Genomic DNA, 12,187 nt, shown 5'->3' with positions numbered 1-12,187 from the left:
CCGTCGAGTATCAGATCAGAATTGATCGTGAAGAAGACGTAGTGTTCTTAGTCTCAACGAGGAAGCCTAGAACAAAAGTAAATAACCTCAACAAGGTGAGATTACTACTCTTCTCAAGATCAAATCGATGTTTGATCTCAAGGGAAGAGTGAAAAGGCTATAGATCTCTCGAAATCTCCCGCTTTTTGCTGAAGTTCGCCAAGATCTCGCCTCCCTCTCTCTGGAATTCATGGGTTCTGCTCTCAAAATGTCAGCAACTCGCCTCCATGTCCAAAATTCTATATTACCTATGTATAGGGGTGCTAGGGGTGTATTTATATGTTTCGTATGTCATGTTTGTGGATAAGAATTCGTGATTTAGGGATGTTCCCAAGGTAGTTAGGGAGGCAGTAGATCGAACGAATCCCGAGAAACTTATCAAAAAATGAGTCGTCGGAAAAGGCTGTATATGCGAATCACTTCAATGTGACTCATCATTTGCGAGTCACTCTGATATGACTCATCATTTGCGAGTCACTCTGATGTGACTCGTCATTTACGAGTCAGTCTGAAGTGACTCATCATTTACGAGTCACTTCAATGTGACTCGTTATTTGCAAGTCACTTCAATATGACTCATCATTTGCGAGTCACTCTGAAGTGACTCGTCAATTTGAGACTTCCTGATTGTGTCTCTTCAGTCGTTTCGCGCATTTCGTCATTTCGTATGCGTTTATTTGCTTCTTTTTAGCCTTGGATGATCTTCTTTGACTTAGATATCAACGTTCTTCGTCTTCTCTTCATTTTGAGATGTGTGCGGGAATCTATAGGTAATTTTTGACGCCTACAGCAATGTTTGGAATGCAAAGTGATAAGTCAGTGGTGACTCCATTGGCTCCACATTTCAGGCTCTCAAGTAAACAATCTCTCACTACAGTAGAAGAGAAGGCACACATGAAACGTGTACCTTATGTTAGACCCTAGAGGGGGGTGATTAGGGTCTTATGCTAATCTAATCCGATTTAAATGCCAATTAAAACTAATTAATAAGTTATCCTAGCAAGTATGAAATACAACAAGAATATAAGCTAGGATAAGCAATATGAACAATGGGATATATCCTATATGATAGAGATATATGCAAGGATATATAAACAACACAAGGGTAAATAATCTAAACAAGATAGTGGATGAAATAGATAATGAGCTAATGACAATGGCGATATAAGATATGAACATAAATATGAATGAACGCCAAAGCACACTCAAACAAGCAATATGATCACGGAGTTCGGACCTTCCGTCCTACGTCTCCGCTCCCCACTCTCGGGGAGAAATCCACTATCAACTGGGTTTTCTACGTTCACCCGAATAACGTTTACACCTCACAGTATCGGTTTTCAACGCTCACCGATCAACGTCACTCCTCACACTCGGTTTCTAGCTCACCGAAAACCTCACTACACACTCGGTTTCTAGCTCACCGAAAACCTCACCTAACACTCGGTTTCTAGCTCACCGAAAACCTTACAACACTCACAATGTAACAAATATAAATTTGTTCTCTACAATAGATGAGAACACAATGAAAGCACAACTCAAAGTTACAATCTCTCACCACCCAACTATACTATGTATGAAAGATACAAAAGCTCAAGTGGGTGTGTGTAACAATGAGATTCAATAAATCAAAACTAAACTCAATTAAAATCTAGCATATAGAAATTATAAACAAAATAATAAATAGCTAGAAATGAGTTTAGAGATTCTTCTCTGAATAACAAGATGGAGAGATGGAGATTGAAGCCCAAACAAGAAGATGATCTCCTCCACTTGTGAAAACTTCTTCACAAACAAAACAAACCCTTAAACACACTTTAAACCCTTGTTTAAAACTTATTTTAAAAACTTCTTAGATACTTGAAAAGAGATCAGCAATTGGGTATTTATACCCACTCAAGATCTAAACAAAAACCCCAAACAAAATGACAAAACAGACCCCAGAAGACAGCTCAGAAAAATAGCCGTTAGTGTCTAACGGATCTATTGTCGGTCAACCGAAAATCCTGTCGGTCGTTCTGGACCATCGTCGGTCGACCGGAAATTCTGTCGGTCGACCGATGACTCTCTGGAAAAATACTAACGAATGGTCAATTTACCGGTCGACCGTACCGGTCGACCGAAAACTGACATTCCAGAAAAAATTGGTTTTAGAGCTGATTTTAAAACCCTGTTTAAAAATATCAAATAAATTCCAAAAAATGTAAAACTTTGGGAAATGATTGTAGACATGATAATAAATATGCTATAATGACTGGTTTCGAAAAAGGACTTCCCAAATGAAAAATATCATCATTTTACAAACTAGTCCAAACATGAAAATATGATGTACTTGAATTTTGATGTTTTGACATAAACCAACTTTTGAAACTTTGTGAAATGCTTTTATAGACTTAGTAAACTGATATTCAAGTCTACAAACTAAGAATACAATATTTTCACAAAATTGCATATTCTATGCAATATATTCAAAACACTAAATATGATTTCATTAAATATAAGCTCGTTAAAGATGAATATTTTCACAAAATTGCATATTCTATGCGATGTATTCAAAACACTAAATATGATTTCATTAAATATAAGCTTGTTAAAGGTGAAATCATATATAGGCATATAAACATGAAACAAAATAGTATTTTCTAATTCTATGCATTTTTTCATATATAAGCCCGAAAACTATAAAACCAAAAACATATGTATATATATATATGTATATATATATATATATATATGAAAACCAACATAATGTGTGTGTATAGATATTGAGCTTAACGTACTTAACACACATAATATAAATCCTAAACTAAATTACCCAAGCTAGATCTTGATCTTCAATAAGCTCTTCTAGGTAATCTCGCGGATGAAGCTTTAACTTGGATCTTGAACTTTGAATAGCAAGGCTTCACCGACATTCCGCCAACCTCCTTTGGATATGATCGTTGAAGCTCTATTTCATCCATCCTCCAACTACGTTGTTTGTCTACAATAAATACGAAAACACAAATACTAGACAAACAACATTAGTGGTAAATTGTTTGTTAAACAACATCAAAACAAGAAGGCCAACACCTTATGCTAGCGCAGTTAGCAGTTTAATATACGCAATGGTATATACATGTTCAGATATTTCACAGGCGGTCAGTGTTGTTAGTAGGTTCATGGCGAATCTAGGAAAGACACGTTGAGAAGCAGTAAAATAGGTCCTGAGGTACTTGAAGGGTACTGTTGATATGGGTATATGCTTTGGTGGACATACGTGTCAGATTAATGTGTTTGTGGACTCAGATTATGTGGGTGATCTAGACAGACGACGATCTACTACTGGTTATGTGTTTAGAATACATGGTGCTTCAGTTAGTTAGCGATCGATGCTACTGGCTACAGTGGCACTTTCTACTATAAAGGTTGAGTACATGGCCATAGCAGAGGGAGTGAATGAAGTATTGTAGTTGTGGGGTCTTCTAGATGATTTGGGGATTAAGCAGGATTGTGTGAACTTATGGTGCGATAGTCAAAGTGTGATTCATTTGGCTAAGAAGCAAGTTCATCATGCTCGTACCAAGAAGATCGACGTCAGGTATCAGTTTGTGCAAGATGTCATAGAGGAATGTAATATTTTTCTCATGAAGGTGCACACAAATAAGAATCTCGCGGACATGTTGACATGGGTGGTGACGAGTAGCAAGTTTCAGCATTGCTTGGACTTGCTTCATATCAGCTCGTGTTGATCTGCCCAAGAGGGCATGGCCCTTTGGGGTGGTGATGGGGTGAGTTGGAGACTATATGGAGAATAATATTCAGAACTACAGTTAGCTTGATTTAGAGGGTACGTAGGCAGCCATGGTATAATGGTTCAGCTATATATTTTTTTTTTTTGCCTTGTTTTGGTGTTTAAGATCGCTCCTGTGATGTTCGTGGTATTCTTCTGGTATTCGTCTAAAATTTAAGGTTTATCAAATGATGTACAAGATGGATAATTGTGAGCGCGAGACACCCTTGGATGTCTCGGCTGTCTCGGCCCAAGACAGTTGGTATTTGGGCCCAGATTCGATTTTTTGGCTCTATTTTCTTGGTATAAATAGGAACGTCATCCTAGGGCTTCAATAAAAGGGTTTTGCCGGCTGCAGCAAAGAGTTTTAACAGAGTTTTTCAGATCTAAAAAGGTGAGATCTTGAGGAGAGAAAAGAGAGAGAACTTGGAGCGATTGTACAAGAAAGAAGTCATCTTCTCTTGGGTAAAATCGAAGCCTCGTCTCTTTGGAACGAGCTTGCTGGTTGTGCAAGTCGTCGGTGCTCTCCATCATAGTGTAATATCCCTTCACCCCCTTCCGTGGACGTAGGTAATTTTACCGAACCACGTCAATCTCGTGTCTTCTTTATTGTTTTGTCGTGTATTGTCTATTGCTTGTGTTGGTTGGTTTCCTCGATATTCAGATCTAGATCTGATATTGGAATAGTGTATATCTCACATCACTGAGATATTCACTTCTGTTCTTGTTTTATATCGAAACTAGAACATCGAGGTTGGCTTGAGTTTTGTGAAAACAAAAGACAAGGCTTTCTCTCGAGGTGATTTGCTTCTGCGGCGAGTGGACGTGACGCCCCCTTCAACATTGGAAGTCCTAATCAGATACAACCACCAAGGATTTTGTAGCATACTTTTGTTTTAGTGAGCCTACTCATATTATTTGTAATCCACTATTTGTCTTCTTCACGTCAGCTGATGGACAAAGTAGTAGAGTAACGTTCATGAAATTTTCGATGTCCTTGGTCGTCGCTGCTGCTTAAAAAATATTGTGAATTTTACATCATTATTCAATGTAATTTGTTAGCTACTCTTTGTTTATTGTTTTCTCCTTGTTACAAATATTATGTTGTAAGGACAATATCAAGCCTCCAACAAAAAATCAATACTCCATCTTGTAAAATTTTCCCGTAAGTTTTGTTCTCATTATATTCCGATGGAAGTAGTTTCTCTTGAATATTGAGTAATTGTACGTGCTTTAAAGCTTATGTAGATAGAGCAAAAACCAATAACAACAAAATGAAATTCTCTGCAGCCTACAACACTATAATCCACAGGAAGGCATTCACATGCTCTTACATAACTTCTCTCTGCATCTTTTGATGAGGCAACGTAAACTGATTTCCTACATACTTCTCTCCAACATCTCTTGATACCTCTTGAAGGACTCCTGTTTCTGAATCTTTATCTGCCTGTGGAATCTCCTTATAAACAAATCAGCAGCTTTATCGATCTCATTCTCAAGTCCAATGTCAGCAAATTTGTCATCAAACTCATCTAATTCAGGGATTGGATCCATCAAGTAGGGGTAGTCATCTTCTCCCTCTTCTTCTTCCATGTCTTTCGCCATTTCACTGTGTGTGGATTTATATTCTATGACAGCCTTGTCGTAGTCATTCACATTCTCATCAGCCTTCACTGAATGAACTTTTTGTGAGAGAACACTCATCAGTGTCTTCTTATCGTGAAGAATCTTGAAGAGCATTAACCGGGTCTTCATGGCACTGGTTTTGCTCTTCACCGCGGTTGATTTGCCTTTGGCCATTGCGACCAGAACGGAGATCACTTGCTTCAAGTTCTTCATCTAGAGAAGAGTAGGGTCACTGAGTGGAGGTGAACAGAGAAAGTTGTGGAGATAAATAGAGTAAACTTTGGCATGGAGATTGGAGGGAAGAGCTTGATGGGTACTTATAGAAGAGGGTGAGGGAGGGGATAGAATGGTCATTTTGCTCAATTAAAATACATTGCATGGTGTGGGCACTAAGAAAAGGTGAGAAAGTGGGAGGAAAAAGCTACTAGAGGGAAAGCAAAGCAAACCAAAGCAAAATGTGGTATGAGGGAAATTTGGCACCATTAAGTGTATAATTTGGTCCATAGCTTTGAGGCCTTTGGGGGTTTTTTTCAGTTTGGTTTGTTAAGTTGACAGTTGTGCGGCATAGTGTTGTGAAATCTCAAGAAGTGGTTCTTGACGATTGAAAGATAAGCTAATTCCTAATGGAATTCAAGGAAAAGATCACCTAGGCAAAAAAATTGTGATTGATATAACTTATCTTTTGTCACTTGAGTGCTTTTCCTTTCCATCTCTGTTTTCTTTCACATATTTTTCTTTAGCTACACGCTTATGAACTTCTAGTTCTGCCCCCCAAGCATAAAATTTGTTTTATTGTTCTTCAGCATATGATTCATAAAGTTTACAAAGAAAAAATTATAGCTTCTTTTAACATGTAACATTACAAATTCTGAAATATGGGAATGTGTTTCTGCTTTATAATCTTGGCTGAAACTACGCATAAAACGTTGGATTCTATAGCGTAGTCGTCTCAATTTATTTAGATATATCAGCTAAACTTTCCCCTAAATTTTCTCGATATGTACCTTATATTGGTTATCCTGCTCGTATATTTCTAGGTAATTGTATTGCCTAAATGGTTTAAATAAGAATCGTAACTTAGCTGAAGTGAGCCTTTACCTAGCTGAAGTGAGCCTTTACCTTGTCAAATGCACATAAACTTTGTCTAGTTTTAGCCAAACGATAAACATTTGGGGATCAATGAGCTCCAATTAGAGCATTTATTTGTGAGGCTAGCATTGCTGTTAATTATATAGTCATTAGCTTTATTGCCTATGAGAGCTGAAATATAATCTCATGCCTCTTTTTTCCAAGGTAGAGAAAAATCTAACAATTGATATTTTTCCTGCATCCTACTAATCAGAAACAGTGAGATGAAGGTTAATAAAATGTATCGCACCTTTATTTTAATATTGCATAATGTAGTTATTCATAAAATTCATCGAAAGTTAGATGTTTTCTTGAGACAGAAATTTCAGAGGATATGAATGTATACCTATTCCTTTCCGTTTTATTATAATTTGACAGTAAACTTCCTGGAAGCTCAACATGACATACTTTTTTCTAGCATACTCTTTTCTTTTTCCATGACTTAGCTGGAATATTTAAAAGGGAGACTGAGCTCCTTTATAGTTATATGAATGCACTCTCGATTCTTCACTTCTATTGTTATCACCACTTTATGAGACATTTGGCCGGCTTGTTAATTTTTATTGGAATTTAGGGAGTATGAGTAGTTTAGCTTCTTGCAAAGTAAACTAGCTATATAAGGTCATTTTTCATCATTTGTCACCTTAAGATCTCTCTCCTCCTGTGCTTTCTTCTTGTAGTGTTGAACTAATCAATGTTTAGCATGTTAAACAACCTAAGAGCCATAGTGTGATATCCTACGTGGAAGGGAATCCTAAGAGTCAAAGTATAATAAGTGGGGTGGTATTCTAAGAGATGACTCCTTGTATTCTATGCAAGTAAATGTGTAGAGTTAATGTATGGAATATGAAGGGTCATGTATAAGTCTATATAAACCCATGAGTGGGAGAATTTGATATATGAAAAAAAAAACATAAGCACCAATTCTCTATCTTCTTCTACATCTCTCTCTCTCTCTCTAATTCTCTATCATACTAGCCTTAGCCAAAGTTTTTCTTCACTACTCAGTTCAGAATTACAACATGGTATCAGAGCTTCGTTACGACAACTGAGTGTTAAGAAACCCTACCTCTACAAAAACATCAACACCCACTACCAAAACTCTTCCAAATAGCCTCCTCAAAATTACCAATACAACTCTCGATTCTCCAACTTCATCTCGGATTCAAGTGGCTGACCCAATAGTCATTGAGTCCGACCCAAAACCTACCTTCGGCGAGATACGAACACCGATCTTCTCCGGGAAGAACTACGACTTTTGGCGGATCAAGATGAGGACGATATTCAGAGCGCATGACCTTTGGAAGCTGGTGGAGAAAGGTTTCGAGGTGCCAGAAGACGAAGACTCTCTCACCCCGGCGGAGCAGAAGACATTAAAGCTTAACTACATGAGGGATGCCAAAGCCCTCGGGTTGATCCAAAATGCCGTCTCCGACTCCATCTTCCCCAGGATCTCCAACGAGGAGACAGCAAAGGCGGCGTGGGACATTCTCCAAGAAGAGTACCGTGGAAGTGAAAAGGTACGGGCGGTTAAGCTTCAAACTATTAGAAAAGAGTTTGAGCAAATCTCTATGAGAGTAGAAGAAAGACTCGATGATTTTCTTACTAGATTCACCAATGTTATAAATCAATTAAAAACATATGGTGAAGATGTAACAAATCAAAGAGTAGTTCAAAAAATTCTTATTTCTCTCTCTAGTAGATATGACCCCATTGTAAGTGTGATAGAAGAAACAAAAGATATGGAGAAGCTTTCATTACAAGAGGCAATCGTATCCATCAAGGCGTTTGACCAAAAGCTTGAGAAGAGGAATGAAGCTTCTACCATGGAGAGAGCCTTCCAAAGCTTCAACATGAGCTCAAATCAATAACAGAGCCAGAAGCAAAAGAAGAAGAAGCAAGGAGGCAAGCCCAATTTTGCTCCAAAGCCTCAACAACAACAACAAAGTGGCAACTCACAACAAGGTAGCAAATCCACATGTAGAACTTGTGGCAAGTCTCATCAAGGGAAGTGCTAGTTCGAGGGGAAGCCCAAGTGCACCAACTGCTCCAGATTTGGGCATACCAAAGAGCAGTGTAGGACTCAAGGAAATCAAAACCAAAACTGCCGGCAAGTCTTTGCAAACCAAGAAGAGGACGGCAAAGGTAATGTTTTCTTTGCTTGTCATGGAGGAAAAGATAGTGATGGTAGTCTTTGGTATATTGACAATGGTTGTAGTAACCATATGACCGCGAACCGGTCACTGTTGATAGACTTAGACACATCCTATCTTGGTAGTGTAAAGATGGGAAATGGGAATATTGTAAAATCTGAAGGAAAGGGTATCTTGGATGTAAATACAAAAAAAAGAAAAAGATACATCAAGGATGTAATGCTTGTACCGGGTCTAGAGGAAAATCTGTTAAGTGTAGGTCAAAATACATCAAGGATGTAATGCTTGTACCGGGTCTAGAGGAAAATCTGTTAAGTGTAGGTCAAATGCTCCTGAAAGGTTATTTTCTAGTTTTTGGTGATCAAGCAGTGAAGATCTATGATGATAGGAGTTTTAACAACTTGGTGGCCAAAGTCAAGATGCAACCCAACAGAAGTTTTCCTCTCTCACTGCACTACTGGAACACTCAAGCTCTAAAGGTCGAAGAGGTGAACTCCTCCTGGCTATGGCACAAGAGGCTCGGACATCTCAACTTTCAAAGCCTCAAGACTCTTCAAAGCAGAGAAATGGTGTATGGCCTCCCAACCATTAAAGAAATTAAAGGTGTCTGCTCCAGTTGCATGAAAGGCAAGCAGCATCGAGGCGAGTTTCCAAAGGAAGGAGCATGGAGGGCAACAAAGCCTTTAGAGTTGATCCATACAGACCTACGTGGTCCAATGAAGACGGAGTCCCTGGCCAGCAACAAATATTTATTACTTTTATTGATGACTTTAGCAGGATGGCCTGGGTCTACTTTTTGAGGCTCAAATCAGAAGCTTTCACCGTCATCTAAAAGTTTAAAGCAATGGTGGAAAGACAAACAGACCTGGAGATCAAGAAGATTTGAAGTGATCGGGGTGGAGAATACACTTCAGCAGAGTTCGAGGACTACTGCAGCAACCTTGGCATCGAGAAGCAAACCACATGTCCATACACTCCTCAACAGAACGGAGTGGCAGAAAGGAAGAACCGGACTATCGTGGAGATGGCCAAGAGTCTCCTACATGAGAAGAACCTTCCCTACAAGTTCTGGGGAGAAGCAGTCAACACCGCAGTGTACCTTCTCAACCGGTGTCCAACAAGAGCATTGGAGGACATGACCCCCCTTCGAAGCATTCTCAAGTAGAAAACCTTCCTTAAACCACCTTAAGGTTTTCGGTTGTGTTTGTTTTGCTCACATCCCAGGCCAGTTGAGATCCAAACTGGAGGAGAACACAAGAAGGTGTATCTTTATGGGATACGCAAGCCATACGAAGGGCTACAGGCTCTTCAACCCGAAGACTCAAAAGATCGTCATCTCACGGGATGTGGTTTTTGACGAATCAGCCAAGTGGAATTGGGATCTCAAGAAGGAGGAGCAGGTGCCCACAAGCTTCATCTACCTAGATTTAGAGAGCACCCAAGATCCAGATCCAGAGCCAGAAGTGCAAACTCCACAAAACGGTTCGAGTTCAACAAGCTCCGACTCAACCACACCAAGATCAAGTGCTAGCTCCTCAAGCACACCATCCAACTCTAGTCCCAGTTCTTCTTCCTCCTCAGGTACAACTCCATTAAGATACAAAAATCTTAATAAGATTTACGCTTCATGTAATTTTTGCATATTGGAGCCTGAGTCATTTGAAGAAGCCATCAAAGAAGAAGATTGGAAGAAAGCCATGCAGGAGGCAGAGAAATGGTGTATGGCCTCCCAACCATTAAAGAAATTGAAGGTGTCTGCTCCAGTTGCATGAAAGGCAAGCAGCATCGAGGCGAGTTTCCAAAGGAAGGAGCATGGAGGGCAACAAAGCCTTTAGAGTTGATCCATACAGACCTACGTGGTCCAATGAAGACGGAGTCCCTGGCCAGCAACAAATATTTATTACTTTTATTGATGACTTTAGCAGGATGGCCTGGGTCTACTTTTTGAGGCTCAAATCAGAAGCTTTCACCGTCATCTAAAAGTTTAAAGCAATGGTGGAAAGACAAACAGACCTGGAGATCAAGAAGATTTGAAGTGATCGGGGTGGAGAATACACTTCAGCAGAGTTCGAGGACTACTGCAGCAACCTTGGCATCGAGAAGCAAACCACATGTCCATACACTCCTCAACAGAACGGAGTGGCAAAAGGAAGAACCGGACTATCGTGCAGATGGCCAAGAGTCTCCTACATGAGAAGAACCTTCCCTACAAGTTCTGGGGAGAAGCAGTCAACACCGCAGTGTACCTTCTCAACCAGTGTCCAACAAGGGCATTGGAGGACATGACCCCCTTCGAAGCATTCTCAAGTAGAAAACCTTCCTTAAACCACCTTAAGGTTTTCGGTTGTGTTTGTTTTGCTCACATCCCAGGCCAGTTGAGATCCAAACTAGAGGAGAACATAAGAAGGTGTATCTTTATGGGATACGCAAGCCATACGAAGGGCTACAGGCTCTTCAACCCGAAGACTCAAAAGATCGTCATCTCACGGGATGTGGTTTTTGACGAATCAGCCAAGTGGAATTAAGATCTCAAGAAGGAGGAGCAGGTGCCCACAAACTACATCTACCTAGATTCAGAAAACACCCAAGATCCAGATCCAGAGCCAGAAGTGCAAACTCCACAAAATGGTTCGAGTTCAACAAGCTCCGACTCAACCACACCCAGATCAAGTGCTAACTCCTCAAGCACACCATCCAACTCTAGTCCCAGTTCTTCTTCCTCCTCAAGTACAACTCCATTAAGATACAGAAATCTTAATGAGATTTACGCTTCATGTAATTTTTTCATATTGGAGCCTGAGTCATTTGAAGAAGCCATCAAAGAAGAAGATTGGAAGAAAGCCATGCAGGAGGAGATCTCCATGATAGAGAAAAAAGGCACATGGGAGCTGGTAGAGAAACCTACAGCCAAGCCAATCATCGACGTTAAGTGGGTCTATAAGACTAAACTGAACCTTGACGGGTCCATCAACAAGAAGAAGGCACGGCTTGTGGCGAAAGGCTATTCACAGAAGCCCGGAGTGGACTTCAATGAAACCTTTGCCCCTGTCTCCAGACTAGAAACAATTCGTCTCTTGATTGCTCTAGCTGCTGACAAAGGGTGGAAGGTATTCCAGCTCGATGTGAAGTCAGCATTCCTCAATGGGGTGCTACAAGAAGAAGTCTACATCCATCAACCGCAAGGGTTCGAAGTTGCAGGAGCCGAGGATAAAGTCTACAAGCTCCACAAGGCCCTCTACGGTCTCAAGCAAGCACCAAGGGCATGGTATGAAGAGGTCAACTCCTACTTCACCCAACACAACTTCAAAAGGAGCCTTAGTGAAGCCACACTTTACATTCGAAGAGATGAGGTAGATATTCTCATTGTAGCTGTATATGTAGACGATATTATCTATACAGGCAATAGTGAGAAGCTTATGCATGAGTTCAAGAAAGACATGATGGAGGTGTACGAGATGACAGATTTAGG

At 40.0% G+C, this 12,187-nt stretch overlaps 1 protein-coding gene across 1 annotated transcript; it reads right to left on the bottom strand.

Annotated features, from left to right (window-relative positions):
• LOC109835936 lies at positions 4,982 to 5,701 on the bottom strand. The gene has a single exon (XM_020403900.1). It carries the CDS (start codon positions 5,648 to 5,650, stop codon positions 5,192 to 5,194), a length of 459 nt encoding a protein of 152 aa, XP_020259489.1. The 5' UTR covers positions 5,651 to 5,701; the 3' UTR covers positions 4,982 to 5,191.

The sequence above is a fragment of the Asparagus officinalis genome, chromosome 4, assembly GCF_001876935.1.
Source record: "Asparagus officinalis chromosome 4, Aspof.V1, whole genome shotgun sequence".
NCBI classification, from domain to species: domain Eukaryota; kingdom Viridiplantae; phylum Streptophyta; class Magnoliopsida; order Asparagales; family Asparagaceae; genus Asparagus; species Asparagus officinalis.
Note: the sequence above shows the minus strand (reverse complement) of the source record. Positions and strands in the feature narration are given on the sequence as shown.